The sequence below is a fragment of the Cyanistes caeruleus genome, chromosome 15, assembly GCF_971803275.1.
Source record: "Cyanistes caeruleus chromosome 15, bCyaCae1.hap1.1, whole genome shotgun sequence".
Taxonomy (NCBI): domain Eukaryota; kingdom Metazoa; phylum Chordata; class Aves; order Passeriformes; family Paridae; genus Cyanistes; species Cyanistes caeruleus.
Genome location: NC_141715.1, coordinates 993,782 through 1,015,446, shown reverse-complemented (window position 1 = coordinate 1,015,446; position 21,665 = coordinate 993,782). Strand labels below are relative to the sequence as shown.

The 21,665-nt window shown below is 55.4% G+C and overlaps 1 protein-coding gene across 6 annotated transcripts in view; it reads left to right on the top strand.

Annotated features, from left to right (window-relative positions):
• Nucleotides 1–21,665, top strand: part of ARHGAP26 (Rho GTPase activating protein 26) — a 100,762-nt gene that overhangs the window by 31,622 nt on the left and 47,475 nt on the right. For all 6 annotated transcript variants that reach the window (XM_086851817.1, XM_086851819.1, XM_086851818.1 and 3 more), the window contains exons 11-12: nucleotides 1,754–1,832; nucleotides 18,159–18,195. In XM_086851817.1, the coding sequence (XP_086707943.1) occupies nucleotides 1,754–1,832; nucleotides 18,159–18,195 (116 nt within the window). The remainder of the gene's footprint in view (nucleotides 1–1,753; nucleotides 1,833–18,158; nucleotides 18,196–21,665) is intronic.

Here is a 21,665-nt window from a genome sequence, read left to right as displayed (position 1 = left end):
ATGTCTGGTTTTTGGACCTGGGCACAGCTTCCACTGGTGGGACAGTGCTGAGCTGCCGTGTGCGTGCTGGAAGCTGGGCTGCTTGGATGGGGAGTGGGGTCAGGGAGAAGGGTTAATCCTCGGTTCCTGGCCTGTGTGTGCCACAAAGCAGCAGCAGAAGGGCCAAACCCACCTCTTGAGAGCCCCTGTTAAAGTTTAATTTTCTTACAGGCTCTTATCAAGGACCAAAGGGCATCTGCAGAGTGTTGGTGCAGCTCACGTTTTCCTGCTGAATCGCCCCAGGGAAGTCCAAGTTAGAAATCACCCCTCTGCCCAGGCTTTATCAGGTTTTTTTGGGGGTTGAGAAGGGAGCAGAGCCTTCGTGCTCTGTGGAACACTCACAGGCAGTTGGCAGCTCCTGAGCTTCCATCCCCCTTCCCTTCCCTCCGTGTGCCCGGTGCTCCCGTGCTCTGCTGGTGTGGGAAGAGCAGCACCGGGGGCTCTCTGCTCTCCCAGCTTGTGTGTCTGCATCCCCAGGGCAGGGAGCACCAGCAGCCTCCCTGCCTGCTCCCGTTGCCAGGGAATCTGCTGCTGCTGCTGCTGCTGTGTCTGGGGAGGGAGCGGCAGCACCGGAGCGCACACGGACAGCTCTCGGTGTCTGAGCCCGGGGATGTGGCCACCCCTTGGGGCTGCAGAGCCAGCACAAAGGCACAGGGCTGGGGGCTGCAGGCTTAGCCAGCTGGGAGTGTTGGGATGCAGGATGAGCTGGGATGTGGAGATGGAAACCCTGGCAGCCCAGCACGGCACAGTGAGATGGCAGCTCCTGGTGTGGGATCACAGCTCCCACCCTCTGTGTCCCCACACCCCCCACACCCGAGGCTGTGCAAACATTCTGATTGCCAAAACCACCCTCACCTTGCTGGTCACGCTCAACAGAGCAGGTAATTGAGGTTTGACTCCTCGCATGGGAGGGGTGGTCCAGGAGTGGAGGCTGCCTCCACTGAGGAGCGTGGAGGTGGCGTTGTCCCTCGGGCAAGGGCAGTGCCAGAGCTGTCCCCTGCTGCTGTGCTGTGTGTGCAGCACTCAGGCCTGTCCCTTCCCCTTCTCATTACAGTAAATGAGCAGTCCCAGGGCTGTTTGTTCCAGGCTGGGCTGACAGCTCAGGGCTGGTGTGTGTGTGACAGTGCTGGGGGCAGGAGCAGCACCCTGGGGCACCCCGGACTCCTGCACTGCTCCCCTGTGAGGCTGCAGGAGGGGACACGCAGCAGAGTCACTGCCACTGCTGTGTCTGTCAGCAGGGTAGGGACAGGGCTGGGGGCTGGCACAGCCACGAGGGCACGAGCAGCTTGGGGATGAAATGCTTTGCACAGCAGAAGTTTCCTCCGTGGGGCTGGTGCTCGGGGTGGTGGTGAGACACGGGGGATGTGTGGGGCTTGCTCCGTTACCTTCCTTGGTTACCTTCCTTGCCTTCTCCTGCCATTGCATGGATGTGTTTAACCCGGTGCAGGTGAGCTGGCTGAGCGCCACAGGAGGAATTTGGCACCCAGCTCTTGCACAAAACCACTGGAAAGGTGCGTTGGTTGCTGGAGATGTCCTCTGCTCGCTTGCTGATCCCGCTCAGGACCTGCAGGGATGTCCATGGCTTTTGTCCTCCTTGTGCTGGGGTCCAGCTGGGAAGGAGCTTGCCCTCCTTCCCTCTTCCTCTCATGACGAATTCATCTCTGGCACCTTTGCTTGCCGCGGTTCACTGACGCCGTTCCCTTTCTCCCGGCAGGCCCGGCGTCATCACCATGCAGGCGCTGTCGGAGGAGGAGCGGAGGCTGTGGATGGAGGCGATGGACGGCCGGGAACCGGTGAGCAGGAGCTGTGGCCCCAGAGCAGAGGCAGTGCTGGCCAGCCCGGGGCACATTGCTCGCTGTGGAGCCGCTGGCACGCAGCGCCGGCCGGCCCGCGCCGGAGCTGGATCCGTGTGGCAGCTCCTGCCTCCTGCCAAGAGAATCCTTTAATCCCTTGGTTAAATATTTGAGGTAATACTGTATCTCCCGTGCTTGGATTGCTTGGAGGTGCGGTGGAGAGGAGGAGGGTAGGCTTGGCCAGCACAAACATGCTGCTCTGCCGTGCTGAAAGGAAAACATGGCAAAAAGAGCAGTGGAAGAAAATACGTTGTAGATTTCCAGGGCTTTTGGAGTCCTGCGACTCCTTGGCAGCCGTTGCTGGGTCTGCTGGAGAATTGTACGTTTCGTGTGAGCGGAGGAGTGTGGCCCCTGTTCCCTGGGTTTGCTCCTGCTGTGCCAAAGGCTTCCTCACCTCTGGAAGGGATTCTGGGGCTTTTCAGGAAACTCACTGTTTTTAGTTTTTATTTTGGAATGCGTTTGCAAACCTTACTGCCAGCTTGAGGAGCGTTGGCTGGTTCTGAGCGGGTCCCGCACGGTGTGGCCCATCCCAGCTTCGTGTGGTGACTCTCCCGTGGCACTGCCGAGCAGCCAAAACCAGTCTGTGGCCTCTGTGCCTGCTCATGGCCAGCAGGGTTTTGGGATATGAGGAGAAGCCATGTGGAGAGGCAGAGCAGGCTGGGCTGTTCCGTGACAGCCCGGGTGGCTTTGGAGCGGCTGTCTGCGCGCAGGGTGTCCCATCCCAGCACAGCCTGCTCCCACAGCCTGGTCCTGGTTTGAGCAGATCCCCCCAAGTCCATGGGAAGGTTCTCGTTTGTCAGGAGAGGCGTTCATTGAAGGCGGGCGGACACGCGAGGCTGTTCCGTGAGCGCCGGGCAGCTCGCGCTGGGCTGGGTCGAGCGCTCGCCTCCGGAACGTGCAGCAGCTGGGAGATGGGGAGGCTGCCTGTGGGAGGTGCTGCCCTGCATTTCAGGGAAAGGATTGCGTGGTGGATTGCAGCCAGGTCCCAGCCTGGAGTCGTAGATCCATCAGGTAATTCAGGTAGGACGGGAGCTCAGGAGGTTTCTGCTCCAACCTCCTGCTCAGAGCAGTTGCTCGGGTGTTACCGCTCGGGAGCTGAGAGCATCCGAGGGAGGAGAGGCACAGCCTGCCTGGGCTCCAGCCCAGCTGCTTCCCTGGCCTCCTGACCCCAAGGCTGAACCTCTTTTGTTTCAATTTGCACCCACCCAGAGAAGCTTGGTTACCCCATCCCTGGCCCAGATCCACGCTGGACAGGGCTTGGAGCAGCCTGGTTTAGGGGAGGGTGTCCTTGCCTAGGGCAGGGGCTGGGACTGGATGAGATTAAAGGCCCCTTCCAATTTAAACCATTCCACCATTCTCTGGTTCTGTGACAGCCAGTGAGGTCTGATTTTTCTATCCCCTGTTGAAAAGGGGCCCTTGTCTGGGAGAAGCAGCTCCTCCACCCTTGGCTCTTGAGCCCTGGGGCAGCTCTAGTGGCACAACCCTCTCCAGCTCCAGGTGCCAGCTGTCTTGATCCCTCCTAAACAAACTCCTGCCTCCATTCTGGTGCCACCACTTCTTCAGAGACAAAATGTGCATTGTTGCTCCTAATCTGAACAGAGTCTTGTGCTCCTGCAGCCTGCTCAGCAGCCTCCCACTGCCCACCTCTGCTGTGGCAGGGCTGGCAAAGCCAGGCAGGGTGACAGGAGCCACAGGGAAGCGCTCACCCCTCTGTGTGTGGAGCTGCTGATGTTTCCAGGATGCAGAGCCCGTCTGCAGCGGTGCAGATACAGATTTTGGGGACTTGCAAAGAGCTGTGCATGCGAAAGGTTCTGTGGAGCAACCAGGACAGAACTGCCTGGATTATCCTGTTCCAGATTCTGCTTATGAGAACTCCAGGTTGTGGTGCCAGCTGAGTGCTGCTGTTGTCCCCTGCTGTGCCCATCACCGAGTGGGGCCAGCTGGCTCACCCAGCACGTCAGGGGCTGTGGCTGTGCATTAATGCCTTGTGCCATAATTGCTAATGGCTTACACTGCCCTTCCAGGTGTGCAGGGGGAATGCCTCCTGCATGGAAACAGACCCAAGAGACACTCTGCTGCTGAGGGTGGTGTGTGTTGACACATGAGGCAGCTCCTTGTCCTCAGTTATCCTCCTCCAGCCATCAAAAATGCAGCTGTGGGCTGTTCTGTTTGGGTTCTTACCTTGCAACACCAGGGTGCAGCGTGTTATCTATTCCACGGGGATTTCCTTGAGCAAGAGATGAGATTGAACCTTTGGACTCCTAGAAATATCCATCCTGTGCTTTGACTGTATTTCTGTAACCAAAGAACCCTGCTGGGAAGAATGTCTGGTTTTCCTTTGGTTTGACTGTAGAGTGGGCAGGGATTGGCACGGTGGGGATGGTAATTCCACCTGCAAATTCAGGCTGTGGAGAGATTAGCGCAGACTGGACTTTGTTTCTTGATTACAATGAAAAAAGTAAACCCAAATGTCGAATTACATCTCAGTGAGATTTAAACATAGAACGTGGCTGCATTAGCCAAGACATTTGTCACAACTTGAGAAGATTTCCGCTGTGTCTCGCAGTCAGAGCAGCCTCCAGACAGCTCTCATCACGCCGTTAACTCTTACCTCTTGTATTCATCTGGATAAAGCCCCCGTGTTGACTTTGGGTTTTCTTCCATGCTGCAGAGGCTGGAAACAGGAGAAGCTGCTAAGTCCATGTCGGAGCAGTGATGTTTGGTTTTGTTAAGATACTCAGGATCAGTTTCTTATGGATTTTCTCCTCTGCTGATGCAGTTTGCAAATGTATATGGTGGAGGCCAGAGCAATTGTGAAACTTCCTTGGAAGCTGAGTCAGGAATAAAAGCTGTGTTGGCTGATGGTGGCTGTGCTGGGCTGTGGGTTTAGGAGAGGCACAAATTAGGCTGTGTCTTGTGGCAAAGAACAAGGTAAGCATTTAGGGAAGGTTGTGGAGAATGAGTGTGGAGGAGGCTCAGGGGGACCTGCTGGCACAACTCCCTGACAGGAGGGGACAGCCAGGTGGGATTTGGGCTCTGCTGCCAGGGAACAGGGACAGGAGGAGAGGGAACGGCCTCAGGCTGGGCCAGGGGAGGCTCAGGGTGGACAGCAGCAGGAATTTCCCCATGGAAAGGGAGCTCAGGTACTGGAACTGCCCAGGGAGGGTTGGATCCCATCCCTGGAGGAGTCCAAGGAGGGGCTGGAGGTGGCACTCAGAGCTCTGGGCTGGGGACAAGCTGGGCATCAGGCACAGCCTGGACTCGATGGGTTGGGAGGGCTTTTCCCACCCCAGTGCTGCTGGATCCGGAGCCAGCCCCGAGCCGGGGGTGCCCCATGGCCGCTCCCCACTAGATGGCAGCTGAGACCGGCCACTGGGGCCACTGTGTCCCCCGGGGCTGTGCCCTCCGTGCCCCGGGCTCTGCCAGGCTCCTCCACATGGGCTGGGCATGCCAGGGGGCCACGACCCTCCACCGCTCCAGCTGTGCTCCCAGGGCACTGGTGATGGGTGGGATGTGCCTCTGGAGCTCCCTGTGCTGTGCTCCTGTCCCAGCTGTGCTCCTGTGTCACATCTGTCACTGCTCCTGTCCCAGCTGTGCTCCTGTCCCAGCTGTGCTCCTGTGTCACATCTGTCAGTGCTCCTGTCCTGTCCCAGCTGTGCTCCTGTCCCCAGCTGTGCTCCTGTGTCACATCTATCAGTGCTCCTGTCCCAGCTGTGCTCCTGTGTCACATCTGTCACTGCTCCTGTCCCAGCTGTGCTCCTGTCCCAGCTGTGCTCCTGTGTCACATCTGTCACTGCTCCTGTCCCAGCTGTGCTCCTGTCCCAGCTGTGCTCCTGTGTCACATCTGTCAGTGCTCCTGTCCTGTCCCAGCTGTGCTCCTGTGTCACATCTGTCACTGCTCCTGTCCCAGCTGTGCTCCTGTGTCACATCTGTCACTGCTCCTGTCCCAGCTGTGCTCCTGTGTCACATCTGTCAGTGCTCCTGTGTCACATCTGTCACTGCTCCTGTGTCACATCTGCCAGTGCTCCTGGAGCTCCTTCAGCCCTGCTGCCCAGAGATGCCAGCAGTGTTTGTGTGGCAGTGACAGCAGAGCCCAGCCCCACATTCCTGCCCAGCACACCTCCCGCCTCCTCCTGGGATATTGCTTCTGGGAATTCTTTCTGAAATTGTTTTTCATTTTCCTTGTCTAATTATACAAAATGGTGAGAGATTTATTTCCCAGTGGAAACGTTGTCTTTTGAACTCACTCCAGTGCTTTCAACCTCGGCATTCCTGTTATTTTGGCTCATTCAAAAAATGAATTCACTTGAAGGACTTCAGTCCCAGCGTGGCTGTGGGGGATGGACGGGCACCCACTGCTCCCCTTCCCAACCCCTTACACTGCACTGGGGCTCCCTGGAGCTGCAGATCTGCTCCATCATGGGAATTCATTCCAGAAGAATCCTCACCCAGAGCATCTCTGAGCACAGACGGTGTCTGTGGCCCGAGCTCCCTCCCGGGGAGCCCGTGGGCGAGCGCTCGCCGTGTTCTCTGCTCTGCTCTCCCAGGCTCTGCGCCGTGTCTGCCTCTTCAGTGCCTTCCCTCACAGCCTCTTTCATGCTGAGCTTTGATTGTGCTCTCAATCCCACAGACGTGTTTTTGTCAGCTTTCTGGAAAATATGGTTTTTTTGTGCACTCTGTCTTGCAGGTTTTCATGGCCTTCATCCTGCCTGGGTTTGTTTGCTTAGAGCAGATTTCTTTTGTTGTTCCCTATGACCTGAGTCATTCCTGTTGCTGCTTCTCCGTCTCCCTGTCTCTCTCTTTAGCGAACAGAACATTTTTTCCCCACTCTGGCCACTCTTAATATCTAAGTTTCTATTGTTTGCTGCTTCTCTTTGCCTCTAATCTGTTCCCCAGCCCAGACAACCCAGTGAACTTTCCCTGGACTGCAGCTCAGTCTTTCTGGGCTCGGGGACATCGGTGCCACCTCCCAGAGCGGGGAGCCGTGGTGATGGTGAGTTCCACTGGCACCCACACCGGCCCAGGGGAGCCCCTGCTTGGCTTTTTTTGCTCAGGATTATTGCTCAAAAAAATTCTTTGTCCTTTTTGGGGACAAGTTGGTAGCAGAGGAGCCTCAGAGAAGCAGGTTCCGTGTCATGATCCGTGTCAGTTCTCAGATCACGTGCTCTTCCCTCCGTCTCCCTCTCCTCTTTGGTAACCCTTTAAGCCTGTAATAGCAGTAACTTTACATGGAGTTTGTAAGCTTTTATTTTGCTTCTAAAGCACTTAAGCCAGTGAGGTCTTAAGCCTTGACTTCAGGCTTTTATTCCTGGTTCCAGCAGCTGCTGCTTCAGTGGCTGAGGGCTCACCCAGCTGGAGTCACCGCGCCTGCCGGGGTTTGTCCTCTGCTTAGGAAGCTGTTTCAGAGAAAATTACTTAGAGAAGCATTATAGATAATTTTTAAAAGAGAAAAGAGCCCTCTGAATTGCTTTTACACACCTAAAAGTGCTGTCCCACCCAGTTTTGGCGAGTTTGTGAGCTGTTGTTCCAGCTGTGTTGTCGGGGGTGTCCGGGAGCAGAGCAGTGGCTCCTGTCTCTGCTGTGAATACCGAATTGTTTCTGTAATACATTCCTTGCTCTGCCCTGGGGCCTGTGCTGCAGGAATTGGCTGCAGGAGTTGGCTTTGATGGGCTCAGGGTGGCTGCTCCCAGAACACCAGCTGGGTTTTGCTGTCCCTTCCTTGCCTCTGGTGGGGACCTGGTGGCAGCCAGGTCTCTGCCTCTGTTTTATGTCACCGCTGATACCCCCAGAGGAGCTCCCAGGGGTCTGGGGATGTGAGGGTGGGTCCTGATCCACAGGACAAGGCACAGCACACGTCTCCTGCGTGGGACACTGCTGCAGGTGTGCTCCTGGCTTTGGGGTTCAGGTGAGAGGGGTGCTGAGAGGTGGGCTGGGTCTGTGGGGTGCCTGGGGAACGAGATAATCGAACCTGGATTGCAGCACAGATGTGGAACAGGATGGAGCAGCTGCTTGCAGCAACTTGTTTGTGAGCCTGGGCCCAGAGAGGTGAAGCAGCCTCAGGGGAGGGCGCAGGGTGCTCTCATCCCAGGATTTCGTGTCGTGGTTTGGTGGGAACTCGCTGCCCACCCCTCAGTGGGGAGGCACAGAGCCTCAGCTGGAGTGACAGACCAAAGAGAACATACTCACTTGCCTTTCCTCTCTTTATCACCTCCGCTGAGTTATTTGATCAGGCAATTCAACAAACATGTAGAAGTTCAGGGAATAGCTCCACGTTGGGAGAACAAATTTCCCTGCCAATTTAAATAGACTATTAGAGTATTGTTTCCTACTTTAAATTAAAAATTAAAGTAAATGGTTCATGCTACAATGACTCGCAAAGCCAGCCTCTTCCATTATTTCCTCCTTTATTGGGCCTTACATTTGCTTTTAAGCAGTGATTTACTGTCCTGCTGCAGCCCCACCACCATCCCTCACCCTGGGGCTTTTCTTCTCCCAGCTGCAGCCCCAGAAGGTCTTTGGACTCTGTTTAGATAATTTTATTTCTATATTCACCGTTGGTTTGTCATTCCTGGCAGATCAGTGTGTGGAGCAGGGCTGGGAGCAGGGCTGGGATCAGGAACAGGACTGGGATCAGGAACAGGTTTTGGATCAGGAGCAGGGTTGGGATCAGGAGCAGGGTTGGGATCAGGAGCAGGGTTGGCATCAGGAGCAGGGTTGGCATCAGGAGCAGGGTTTGGAGCAGAGTTGGGATCAGGAGCAGGACTGGGATCAGGAGCAGGGTTTGGAGCAGGACTGGGATCAGGAGCAGGGCTGGGATCAGGAGCAGGGCTGGGATCAGGAGCAGGGTTTGGAGCAGAGTTGGGATCAGGAGCAGGGTTTGGAGCAGAGTTGGGATCAGGAGCAGGGTTTGGAGCAGGACTGGGATCAGGAGCAGGCAGGCTGCAGGCTCAGGCCATGGCAGGGTGCAGGTAGATGTGTCCCACGCTGTGTCTCAGCCAGTGTTTGTTGGATGGTGGAAATGTGCTGGTGGCTGCTGGCAGGGCTGAGGGTTTCCCAGGGGGGCTGGGAGTGCTGTGGAATTTCAGGTCCTGGCCAGAGAGGGATAAAAGTGCTGCTGCAGTTTTGGAGAGGGACAGCAGGAGCCTTTAAAGCCCAACTGGGACCCTTGTGCCACATCCCAGGATTGGTCCAAGAAACCTCTGCAGCCCCCCTGGGCTCACGGGGGTCTGTGGGAGAGGAGGGATGGGATTGTGTCCCCAAGCCCCAGCTCCTGTGCTGCCCCACAGGTGTCCCAGGTGTGCACATGGGGGACTGAAAGCGGTCTCACCCCAGGGATGTCCCAGTCCTTAAAGCTCCAGTCCTGGCATGAAGCCACCACCCTTGCTCAGAGCACCCAGGCAGTGTCAAACTCTTTCACAGAGGAGGAGCGCCAGGCACGGCTGCGTTACAGTTACTTTAAAAATAAAGATGACACTGTCATTTAAAATTAGGCTGGTTTTGATGTGCTGAGAGCCCGTGTTCGTCAGCAGACGTTGGGAGGAGGAAGGGCGTGTGTGCTGGCTGGGGCTGGCCGGGCTCCAGGCAGAGCTGCTGGAGGAGGATGTGCAAGTTGTTGCTCAAGCATCCTAGAAAACTTGGGGGAAGCTCAGAGCAGTAGAAATTTTCACTTTTAATCAGTTATTTGAGTGATCCCAACATGTCTGCTTTGCTGGACTCGCTTAAAAATGCTGCTCTGGGAGACTTTAGGCGCTTTAGTTATTCCAGAAATGTATTTTGTTGGAGCAGTTGACCTTTAGCCGTGTTATTGCCGCGTATCTGCTGTGCTCTGCTCCCCTCGCCCCACACAGCCCCCAGAGCGGCTGCTGCTGCGTTCCCCTTGCAGGGTGAGCCCTGGGAAGCTGACAGGTTGACCGAGGTAATTTTTTTCCTTGTTCTGACCCAGGTGATTTGTTTCCTTGGGTGACAAACACAGTTATATAACGGCGCTGAGCTAAGCAGCCCAGCTGGCTGGCGGGGAGCCTGGCTGGCCTCGGCTCCACAGGCCCTTGGGAATGCCTGCACTTGTAATAAAATGTGGGTTTGTTTTTAATTAGAGCCATTCTTTAGCTCTGCTCCGAGGGACAGAAGAGCAAGACCCATGTACAGGATTCAAGCCCCCCACCCAGACGCTTCATTTTTGGTAGATTTTTGTTTTCTGTCCTTTAATCATGCCCAGGGTATGAGTTTGAAGCTGAAATCTGTGTTGGGAGGAAGGAGCAGGAGAGGGAAAGGGGGACACGAGGTGGGAGCTGACTCTGACTGTGATGAACAGTAGGTTGGGAGGGAAGGAAGGAAGGAAGGGAGGAAGGAGCTGCCAGGGTCCCTGGCCACCCTCTTACAAATGAACAGCTTCGTCTGTATGACATAAACCAGCATTTCACAGTGGGTTTCTGCTGCCCTGCCAAGTTCTCCACTTGGGAAGCAAGGCTTAATTTTCCCTCCCCTCCTGCTGCAGAGAGGGGAAGTGGGCAGGGAGAGATCATACTCCTATCTGTATCCTGGCTCTCAGAGCAAGGAAGGTTATTTCTAACCACAACACAGTGTAGTCTAGCTCTGAAAATCCTGCTTGTAGTACAAAAACCTGGCTCTCAGACAGAAATAGAACAGGGTTGATAAGGCAGAGCCAGAAACAAGGGCTGATTTCATCAAGGTTGCCAGGTGTCCTGCTTTTAACAAGGAAATGGGCTTTTTGTACACGAGCTCTGCTGGGATGCTGCTCCAGGGCCGTGTCCCAGGGAAGCAGCTCCGCAGTGCCGAGCTCAGGGCAGGGCTGCAGGGTCCTGCCTGGCCCTCTCACTCTTCCTCCCTCTCTCCATTCTCCCTCTGAGCCCTTCCCTGTGGCTGCAGGGACAGGGCACAGAGTGCCCCAGGCTTGGGGCATCTCTGGGTGCCAGAGCTCCATCCCCGCTCTGGGCATCCCTGTGCCCTGCAGGACACGCTGGGGACCGTGGGGACAGCACCAGGCACATCCCTGTGGCCAGTGAGGAAAGGCTGATTGCTGCTGCCGTGGGGCAGCTGTGGAGGAGGGAATGTGCAGCATTCCCAGCTTTCCCTGCCTGGCCCAGGCTCTGTGAGCTCGGGGTGCTGCAGACACCCAGCTGGGCTGGGCAGGGCAGGGCGGCCGGGCTCCAGCTGCTCCTCAGCCCCTCTGCCCTTTGGAGGGGTTTGCAGAACCCTGGTGTGGAATATCTGTGCTCCTCCTGCCCAAGGCTCCCCATGTCCCAGCGTGGCTGGGAAGCAGCTTGGGCTACCAGTTCTGAGGGAATATCATATCTATTTATACCCCTTGGGCTTGTGCATCTTTTGAGCTGAAAGTTGAAAGACTCGTTCCTGGCTGTTTTGAGGATTTCTGAATATGAATCACAAGGAAATTGCATAACACTGCAGCATTTCCTCTCATTGCTCTGGACCTTGCAAACACCACGCTCCCCCAGGGAGACCAGGGAATTTTGGCAGGATTGGCCCATTCTGAGAGCCCAAATGGAAAGTCTGGTTTGAAGGGAAGGTCCCAGCACCAGTGAAAGGAGTGTGAAGTGGAATCTTCCATGCCAGGGCATTGAAATCCTTCTCCAGTGGAGATCCCCCTCTCTGCAAACCAGGGCTGCTGGCCTCTTGGTCTCCTTAAACCCCTCTTTCCTCTGAGCAGCTGGACAATCCTTCCCTCTAGATTTTAACCATTGGGCAGAATTTCACGCCAGTGTTGGAATTTGAAGGGTTTTGGGAATTGTGCTGAACACCGTGCAGCCTCCAAGGGGTGCAGCTTAGGTTGGGCCATTTTGGATTTTAAACTTTGAATGAAAGTGAATGAAACTTAAAATGAAACAAGTGCCATAGGAAATCATAGCCCATGTGGAGGTTAATGAACACCATGGGCAGCAGCGTGACCCCTGGAATGAGGAAATAAAAATGAAATTACTCAACATCATCTTTTTGTAGTTCCCCTTCCAACCCCCAGCTACTTCCTTTTCCTTTTCTCACAATCCAGTGTCATCCTGGGCCACTCACAGGCCCATTTGCTCTTTGCACCTCATGTGTGCAGCTTGTTTAGGATCAGGCTGGAAAACTGATGGGTTGAATTCCTGCTTTATCTGTGCACAAGCAGAAAGTGCATCAGGTGATGAATAGTGGCTGTAGGACTATTGCAGGCTCTGGATGGTGTCTGAGGGGTGTTTCAGGCTCTGGATGGTGTCTGAGGGGTGTTTCAGGCTCTGGATGGTGTCTGAGAGATGTTTCAGGCTCTGGATGGTGTCTGAGGGGTGTTTCAGGCTCTGGGTGTTGGCTGTTGGTGGTTGTAGGAGTATTTTAGGCTCTTAGTGGTGGCCATCAGTGGCTGTAGAGGTGTTTTAGGCTCCAGATGCTGGCTGTCAGTGGCTGTAGGAGTATTTTAGGCTCCAGATGGTGTCTTTCAAAGGATTCCTGATTAGGAAAAATCCACATCTCATGTTTGCATGATGCACAGCTCCAGTGTCGAGGTGTGTGGTAATGGCAGGGCTGCATTTAGAGGGGGCAGGAGCAGCTGCAGCACCTGCATTGCTGCAGCACCTGCATTGCTGCAGCACCTGCATTGCTGCAGCACCTGCATTGCTGCAGCACCTGCATTGCTGCTCCTGCCCAGGCGTTGTTCCATGAGCAGTGGGGCCATGGGCCAGGAGCAAGCACTGGGCTGTGCTGGGGGAAGGTGTGAGGGAGTGACCCCCAGCTCATCCCTGAGCTCATCCCTGCGGCTCCAGGGGAGCAGGAGCTGCCTCCTGGGCTGTGTGCTCCTCTACCACACCCTGAAACATCACAGAGCTCTTAATCATCCCTATAAAACCATTTCCTCTGCAAAACATAGCTTGTATTTGGTGAAATGTCTCACCAAAGGAAATAAGTGGTTCTTTAAAGAATTATCTTAAATATCAAGTTCATAATTGAGCATAGTGCAAGTGTCAAAGTAGTCATGAGTTGTAACTGCTCTCATAAAATTTATCTTTCTGGATTGCTTACAGATGCATCTTGGAATTTTTCAATAATAGCTCGTAAAGGCCTTCTTTAAGCTTCCAAACAGCAATTGTTCTGCAGGAATGAAGCAGCAGTAGCTTCTGCTAAAAAAAATTATACAGTCTGGTTCTGTTCAGGATATTTGACCATCTACAGCAGGAGTTTAGAAAACTAAATACAAGACATCAAGGTCTGTAAGTTCTGTGCTATCTTAGTGTATAATTTTTCTATGCACATCACTTCTGAAACTGCCTGGTAAGGATATTTTGGCTCTGGAAATACAATCAAGTGAGAATAATTAGTGCAAGTGAGAGGTTAAAGCATCTCAGCGCTGCAGGGCAGGGATTTGTCTCCACGTTAGTCACCAGTCCCAATTCTGGGAGTTTTATAACCCAGCCTGTTCCCACACGTGTCCCTGGGCCACAGGCCCTTCACCTCCCAGCAATGATTCCTCTCTCTGATTTCCCTCCCTTTGTCAGTGACTAATACTGCAAAGTGAAAGAAGCTTTTTATTTCACGAGAAACTCTCTGGGTTTTGGGCTGTTTTCTCCAGAGCGTGTGAACAACAGGAAAAACAGTGTGTGGGCACAAAAACACCCTCATTTCATGGTGTTTTACTGTCTGGCCTGGTGCTGGGCCATGTGTGTGTGAGTGTGCAGAGCTCCTGTCCTGTCCTGGGCAGAGCTGTCACCCTGTGAGCTGTCACCCTGTCAGGTGTCACCCTGTGAGGTGTCACCCTGTCAGGTGTCACCCTGTGAGGTGTCACCCTGTCAGGTGTCACCCTGTCAGGTGTCACCCTGTGAGGTGTCACCCTGTGAGGTGTCACCCTCAGAGGTGTCACCCTGTGAGGTGTCACCCTGTGAGGTGTCACTGTGTCAGGTATAACTCTCAGAGGTGTCACCCTGTCAGGTGTCACCCTGTCAGGTGTCACCGTGTGAGGTGTAACCCTGTGAGGTGTCACCCTGTGAGGTGTCACCCTGTGAGGTGTCACCGTGTCAGGTGTAACCCTGTCAGGTGTCACCCTGTGAGGTGTCACCCTGAGAGCTGTCACCCTGTGAGGTGTCACCGTGTCAGGTGTCACCCTGTCAGGTGTCACCCTGTCAGGTGTCACCCTGTGAGGTGTCACCCTGTGAGGTGTCACCCTGTGAGGTGTAACCCTGTGAGGTGTCACTGTGTGAGGTGTCACCCTGTCAGGTGTCACCCTCAGAGGTGTCACCCTGTCAGGTGTCACCCTGTGAGGTGTCACCCTGTCAGGTGTCACCGTGTCAGGTGTAACCCTCAGAGGTGTCACCATGTGAGGTGTCACCGTGTCAGGTGTCACCGTGTGAGGTGTCACCCTGTGAGGTGTAACCCTGTGAGGTGTCACCCTCAGAGGTGTCACCGTGTCAGGTGTCACCCTCAGAGGTGTCACCCTTGGTGTCCCTGGCCCCGAGCTGGCTCCTGTGTGAGCCCATGGCCAGCCTGGCCGCGGGGATGGTGCAGATACCTGTGAGACACTGAGGGCAGGGGAATCCAGCCCAGCCCCTGGCAGTTGTGTGGAGGAGGGTTCAGAGAGCTTTCCCAAGGGGCTCCCAGCCCGTCCCTCCCGAGGTGCTGCGGCCCTGGGCTCGGTGCTGAGTGTGGTGTGGGGAATTGCAAGAGCCTCTGCAGAATTCTGCAGCCTTTCCCAGGGGGGCTGGGCTGACTGACGTGTCTGTGAGGCTTAATCTTCAAAAGCACCCTTCTGCTTTGAGCCCTGCCTGTTATCAGAGCTGCTTTGGGAAGAGTGGAATATCAACATCCCCGGGGCCAGGCTGGGCAGGAGCGACCTTTGCCAAGGCAGGAGCCCAAGGGGTTTGCCAGCAGAGCAGGGGTGACCCTTGGGGCACTGGAGGAGCCTCACTCTCAGACCTCTTACACAGCAGCCCTTTCCTCATACTTGGAAACTTTCTCTTACCCAGAAAAATCTCCCTCTAAAAGATTTGAGGCAGTATAGGAAAAGCATTTCTTGGAAAAGGAAGGGATGTTACAGACTTGGGGCTTGGCTGAAACCCTGCTGGTGTAGAGCTGTGCTAGTGGATTAACAGAGACAATGGATAAAAGGTTTCTCCTCCATCAGATGGGTGTAGGGTGGCAGTGGCTCTGTGCTTTATGGTTGCTGTTGACCTCGGTGTGAAACCCCCCTTTTGTGTGCACACTTTGCAATTAATGGCAACAGCATTTTGTGTTTCCATGTCTGCCCTTTTCCCTTGTTTCAAGAGCAGACTCTGGTGATTAATAACTTCTGTCGTTTCATGGATCCAAACTGGAGGAGCAAATGTGCAGGCAGAGGATCCCCCTGGAGCTGCTGGGAGTGCCCTGGGAGTTGGAATGGTTGAGGTTGGAAGGACCTTCCAGCCCCTCTCACTCCACCTCCCCCTGTCCCAGCTTGCTCCACGCCTGATCCTTTGCTGTGTTTAGTGTTACCTGTGTGTGGGGCACGAAATCTGTGTGATCCCAAGGAAGGGCTGTGTGTCCCCAAGCCTTTGAGCAGCAGGCTGAGCCCCCTGACCCTTCAGTGAGCCCTCAGCAGAGGCGCTGAAGTCAGGGGAAAACTTCCAAACTTCCGTAGGGAAGGCTGGCTCCGTGGTGGGGCTGCAGGGCTGCTGCTGTCGGGGAGCCTGCAGGCGCTTTCCTTCCCTCTTTCCACTTATTTTATTTTCTCGATATAAACACTGTTCCTAGAGGAAAACTCACTTGCTGACAGCAGCTGGTTTTGCTGCTGAATCATCCCCCGCTCGCCAGATGTGGCTGATGGATTTTCTCCCGCAAACAATCATCTCTGCTCGCTCTTGTGTTACGTAGCCAGGTGTCCTGGGAGGGGGAAGATGCTCCTTGGAGGGATCAGTGCCTGCCCAGACCCCAGTTTTGAGCTGCTGCATGAGATTGGTGCTTCCTGAGCCTGTCCTGGGTGGTGGAGCTGATCCAAGGAGTCCTGATGTGCTCCGGCCGGTGCCCGCACAGGCGAGCACAGGAGTGGCTGGTGTTGGGGTGGCCTCCAGGGGAGGAATCTGTGTATGTGCCCTGCTGGGGACATGCCCTGTGACATGCTCTGTGACACACAGCCTTGCTGGACTGTTTCTGATGCTGGGGGTTGTTGGGTGAGCAGCACAGAGAGCTCTGCCCTGCCGGCAGCGTCCGAGCCCGGCTGCCGCTGGCTCTGCTCCTCTGAGAACATCACAGACAGCTCCTGGAGCTCCTGGGGGAGATGCCCACAGCAGGGACCCCATGGGAAGGTCAGAGCATCCCTGTTGGTGTCAGGATCCGCCTGGATCATCCGCCTGGATGGGAGCAGAGCCCTGCCTGCAGCCTCTCCCACTCCGTTGCTGCCTGAGCGTTGCTATCAACACGGCCTTTGGAAGCTTGCCTTGCCCGCTGGCTATTTCGGGAGCAGCATGTGATGGGGGCAGCTCCCTCGGCAAGGGGGCTCCCAGCCCTGCTCCCAACAGCTTCAGCAGCCCTGCTCCCAGCTCTGATCCCAGCCCTGCTCCCAACAGCTTCAGCAGCCCTGCTCCCATCCCTGCTCCCATCGCTGTTCCCATCCCTGTCCCCGTCCCTGCTCCCGTCCCTGCTCCCATCCCTGCTCCCATCCCTGCTCCCATCCCTGCTCCCAGCTCTGATCCCAGCCCTGCTCCCATCCCTGCTCCCATCCCTGCTCCCATCCCTGCTCCCATCCCTGTCCCCATCCCTGCTCCCATCCCTGCTCCCAGCCCTGCTCCCATCCCTGCTCCCATCCCTGCTCCATCCCTGCTCCCATCCCTGTCCCCATCCCTGCTCCCATCCCTGTCCCCATCCCTGCTCCCATCCCTGCTCCCATCCCTGCTCCCATCCCTGCTCCCATCCCTGTCCCCATCCCTGTCCCCATCCCTGTCCCCATCCCTGCTCCCATCCCTGCTCCCAGCCCTGCTCCCATCCCTGCTCCCAGCCCTGCTCCCATCCCTGCTCCCAGCCCTGCTCCCATCCCTGCTCCCATCCCTGCTCCATCCCTGCTCCCATCCCTGTCCCCATCCCTGCTCCCATCCCTGCTCCCATCCCTGCTCCCAGCCCTGCTCCCATCCCTGCTCCCATCCCTGCTCCATCCCTGCTCCCATCCCTGTCCCCATCCCTGCTCCCATCCCTGCTCCCATCCCTGCTCCCAGCCCTGCTCCCATCCCTGCTCCCATCCCTGCTCCCATCCCTGTCCCCATCCCTGCTCCCAGCCCTGCTCCCATCCCTGTCCCCATCCCTGTCCCCATCCCTGATCCCATCCCTGTCCCCATCCCTGCTCCCATCCCTGCTCCCAGCAGCTTCAGCAGCCTCTTGTCCTGCTCAGTGCCCACTCAGCCACCTCCAGGGTGCTGCTGGAGCTCTGGGATGTGTGTGCTTGTTCCTGGTGGGACTCTGAGCACTAAAGGATTATTTTAAACCATTTTACTCTGTTGAGCAGGAGAAATTCAACCTGTCTGAGGGCTGATCTGCTTACAGCTGCTGTTGGTGTTATCCTGGGCTTTTAAAGTGCCCTCACATCGTGATTAAAACCTTCTGCCAGTGTTTTCCCTTTTATTGCATCCACTGAAACGTCACTTTAATCTGCAGCAGCCAAGCTGTGGTGGTGATGGGGGTGGCAGGAGGAGCATCGATGTTTGAAGGCTGGAGAGGCTTGGGATGGAGTCCTGGTGGTGGCTGGATGCATTCAGTGCCTCGTCCTGCTGCACTTGTTGGCCTCTCTGAATTAATGGCATTTCCTTCCCTGTCCTGCTCCTTGCCTGGCTCGTTTGCTCAGGCTGTACCTGAGGAGGGTGGTACCTGCTCCCTGCCCGAGTTGCACTACCAGAGGTTCCTGTGAGGCCCAAGGTGGAATTGCCTGCTTTGCTCTAAATTTATATCCTCTCTATGTGTCTTTCAGGAGAGGAGTCATAGACTCATGGAAGAGTTTTGGGTTGGAAAGGACCTTTAAAGGTCATCTAGTCCAACCTCACCTTCATTTTGTTCAGAAACCTCTAATTTCTGTTTTTACCTGGTCCATCCCATTTGCATTCTTTCATTTTAAGAGCTGTCCTAGTCAGTTATTTTAGAGTGACTCCAGATTTGGGCCAGCCCAGATTTTGTGTGCAGAAGGTCATGCTGGTGTTTGGGGACCTGGCTGCTGGGGGAGGTGCTGGCAGCAGACCCACCGTGGTGACACCAGCTGTGCCAGCAGCCCCAGCTGGAGCCAGGCTCTTCATAAGACTTTCTGCTTGTGTTTTCCAGGTGTACAACTCGAACAAGGACAGCCAGAGCGAAGGCAGTGAGTATTTCTTTGACCCCTGAGAGGTGGCTGAGCTGTGGGAGGGGTCAGCAGGAGATGCTGGTGGCACTGGGCTGTGCTGGGCTCCCCGGGGCTGGGGGGTGACAGGGCTCAGTGTGGGGACCCAAGGTGGCCCCAGGGAGAGCTGAGTGTGGCACCCAGCAGGGACCAGGGGCAGAAACCTGCTGGTGGGACCTGGGGCCACGGAGAGCAGCGCCAGGCAGCTCCCTGCACCCCTCAGGGTGTGTCCCCTCCTGCCCCACACCGTGTGCAGGGGTCTGGTGGCCTTGGGACCTGCTCCTGAAGTTCAGCAGAGGGATCAGGTGACACCTGGGACCAGCTCTTCTCTCTGAGCCAGAATGTGCAGGGTGACCGTGTCTTTCCAGAGGGGAACTGGAGCAGACGTCTAGCAGTAAGGAAGTCTTGCCTTGTCAAGATTGTCAGCAAGAACCCTTAAAAATAAAAAAAGCTCTTTTTGTTGTAGTGCAGGCAATCAACCTTGGGTCAAAGCACTTGTTTTTCTTCCTAGAGGAGCAGTTGCACCTGGTCCTGCCTCTTACCTCCTGTGTTTTAAAACCCTTAATTGAGCCATTTCCCAGTAGGCTGGATTTGCCATAATTGCAATGCTCCAGCCCCAATCCCTTCCCTCCTTCCCTCAAAGCCACTGGGCAGGCAGGGCTGGGCTTGGGCTGACGTTCAGCACTTGGTTCATTTGGTGCTGCCCCAGACACAAGGTTTTCATCTGGAGCCGAAGCGTTTTTCTCTCAATAATTGCTATAATTTGCAGCTAATGTTCCTCACACCCATTCAGCCCTCGCACAAAGCAGTCTCTTCCCCCTCTCTGCTCTCTCCTCTGTGGTTTCTCCTTCCCTTTGATCCTCTCTGGCATCAGCTGCACATCCATCTTTTCCTGCAGGTATCAGCTGGCTCTGTGCACCCAGGCGATGCCAGCAGGGCTCGGTGCTGTGCCTCACACTGGGAAGGGCAGCATGGCCAGTGGCCCTGGGCTAGGGGCTCTGCTAGAGCAGCTCCTCTGGTCTCTCTTCCCCAGGAGTTTGTGAGCTGTGGGGCCAGGAGTGGCTCAGCTCCGTGTGCCTGGCCATGGGCTGTCACTGGCCCTGCCAGCTCTGTACCTGCTGCTCTGGCCCAAGAAACCATTCTGGTGGTCTCTCTTAAAAATGAGAATGCTGCTCCTTGTCTGCTCCTTGTCTGCTCCGTGTCTGTCCTTCCAGCTCCTGGGAGCAGGTTGGGAGCCCTGGCTGAAGGTGCTTCTGAACCCTCTGCTTGGGCTGGGGCTGCCACTGGTGCTGTCTGACTGCTTCAGGCTCATGAAATCCCTGGTTTAGAGTGCCTGCCTCCCCAGCCACTGTGAAATTGATTCAGCAGCTGGCTCCCTGCCAGCAGCCCTTGATCCAGGATCTTCCTATGAGGGTCTGGAATGAGTGTGGTGATGGAGAGGGTCCGGATGCAGCTCCTGACCCTGGGAGCCTCTGTAGCTCTGCGTCCTGCCTGCCCTCGTGGGGGCTCAGAGGGCCTCACAGTGCTGTGGTGGCACTTTCAGGACACTAATTCTGCAGAGCTGCTGGGTTCTCTGTCCTGCTGTGTGGCCAGATGGCCGTGGGCCTGTGGTGATTTATCTGGCTCTGCTGAGGAGGGGGAGGAAGCGGAGCAGAGGGGCTGAGTGGTGTCACTGAACCATGAGAGCCAGGGGAATTCAGATGCTCTAGTTTGCTAACCAGAAGGACTTGCCCTGCTCTGTGGAAACAATCCCTCCAGGCTATTTGTGCTTATTTCATGGACCAGCACAAAACTCCTCCTTTCTTTTCCTTCCCACCGTTTCCCTCTCCATCTGCCACATCCTCTTGGTTCCCCATTAGTTCAGGACCCCATCAAAGTATTTATTTTCACAAGTTCTTCACAGACCTTGTGTCCCTTTGGCTGCCCTGTGTGCTTGGGTGCCCTGGCCTTTCCCAGCAGTCACAGGCATGGAATCACAGAATATTCTGGAAGGACTTTGAAGCTCCTCTCTCCCTGTCATGGGCAGGGACACTTTCTCCTATCCCAGATTGCTCCAACCCCTTTCCAGCCTGGATTTGGACACTTCCAGGGATCCAGGGGCAGCCACAGCTTCTCTGAGCAGCTGTGCCAGGGCCTGCCCACCCTCAGAAAAAAAACTTAATTTCTCCAACCTACCCTGACCCTCAGTCTTCCTTTCCCAATCTCGGCAGCTCACTGGTAGTTAGAGCACAGAGAACTCATTTCTGGTAAGACTTGAAACCTCATTCCTCTGGTTTCTGCTTCATGAACCTCCTCCGTGGTTCTTATTTCCAAAATGTCTTTGGAGGAATTCAAGGCAGAGAATGCCATTCCATGGCACAGGAGTGTGTGTGGGGAGGCAGAGGAGCTGCTCTGACCTTGCTGTGCCCTGACACAGCTGGAGCCAGGCAGGCTGACAGAGCTGATCCAGCCCTCCTGCCCCCTCCCCAGTGCTCTGATGTGTCACATCAGCAAAAAGGAAAGGAATTAATGGATTAAATAGAAATAATCTGCCAGGCAAAAATAGAAGGGGATGAGAGCAATTGAGTATCACTTGGGATGTGATGCTGCTGGAAGGTCAGATGAGTGTGGGGTGTGTGGGCAGCAGCTGCTGCACAGGTGATGTGCAGTGCTCCTGGGATGGGTTCCAGCCTGGGCAGTGCATCTCCCTGGGCACTGGATGCTGCTGCTGCAGGAGGAGCTGTGACACGGGGCTGGCCTGGAGCTGAGCCTCACACCCTGCCCTGAGGAAGGACAGCCTCAAGGGAGGCTCTTCCACTCAGGGGGAGTTCAGATTGGAGGGGAAATGTTTCTCTGAAAGGCTCTGCAGCCCATCTGCCCAGGGCAGGGGGGTCCCCATCCCTGGAGGGGTTTTACAGCCCTGTGGATCTGGCTCTTGGGGACAGGCCTTGGCAGTACTGGGGGAATTGCTAGACTTGATGATCATGGAATTATCCTATCAAACCCAGATAATTCCGTGGATCTGGGATCAGGACAAGAGTAGATCCAGATCTGCCTTTGGTCTGGGCCATTGCTGAGCTGAATCATTTGGTAAATGACTGAGCTAAAGAGCAGATGTTCTGACAGGGGGCAAATCAAGCTTTTACAATGCTCATTAAAAGTTAAATTTAAGGATGAATAAAAGCACTTTGGATATTTAATCAGATATTATTTCTGGATATAGCTACTGCAAATAAATCTCCAACCTTTCCTGATCCAGAGCTTGACAGGGAGTGGAAGAGCTCCTTCATCTGCTTAGGGGGATTGTGCCAGGTCACTTCCACCCAGAGGCACTGCTGGGCTTCCTCCTCCTGCTGGGATCCCTGCAGGGTTATGGAATCATGGAATGGCTTGGGCTGGAGAGGACCTTAGAGATGATCCTGCTGTGGGCAGGGACATCTTCCACTATCCCAGGTTGCTCCAAGCCCTGTCCA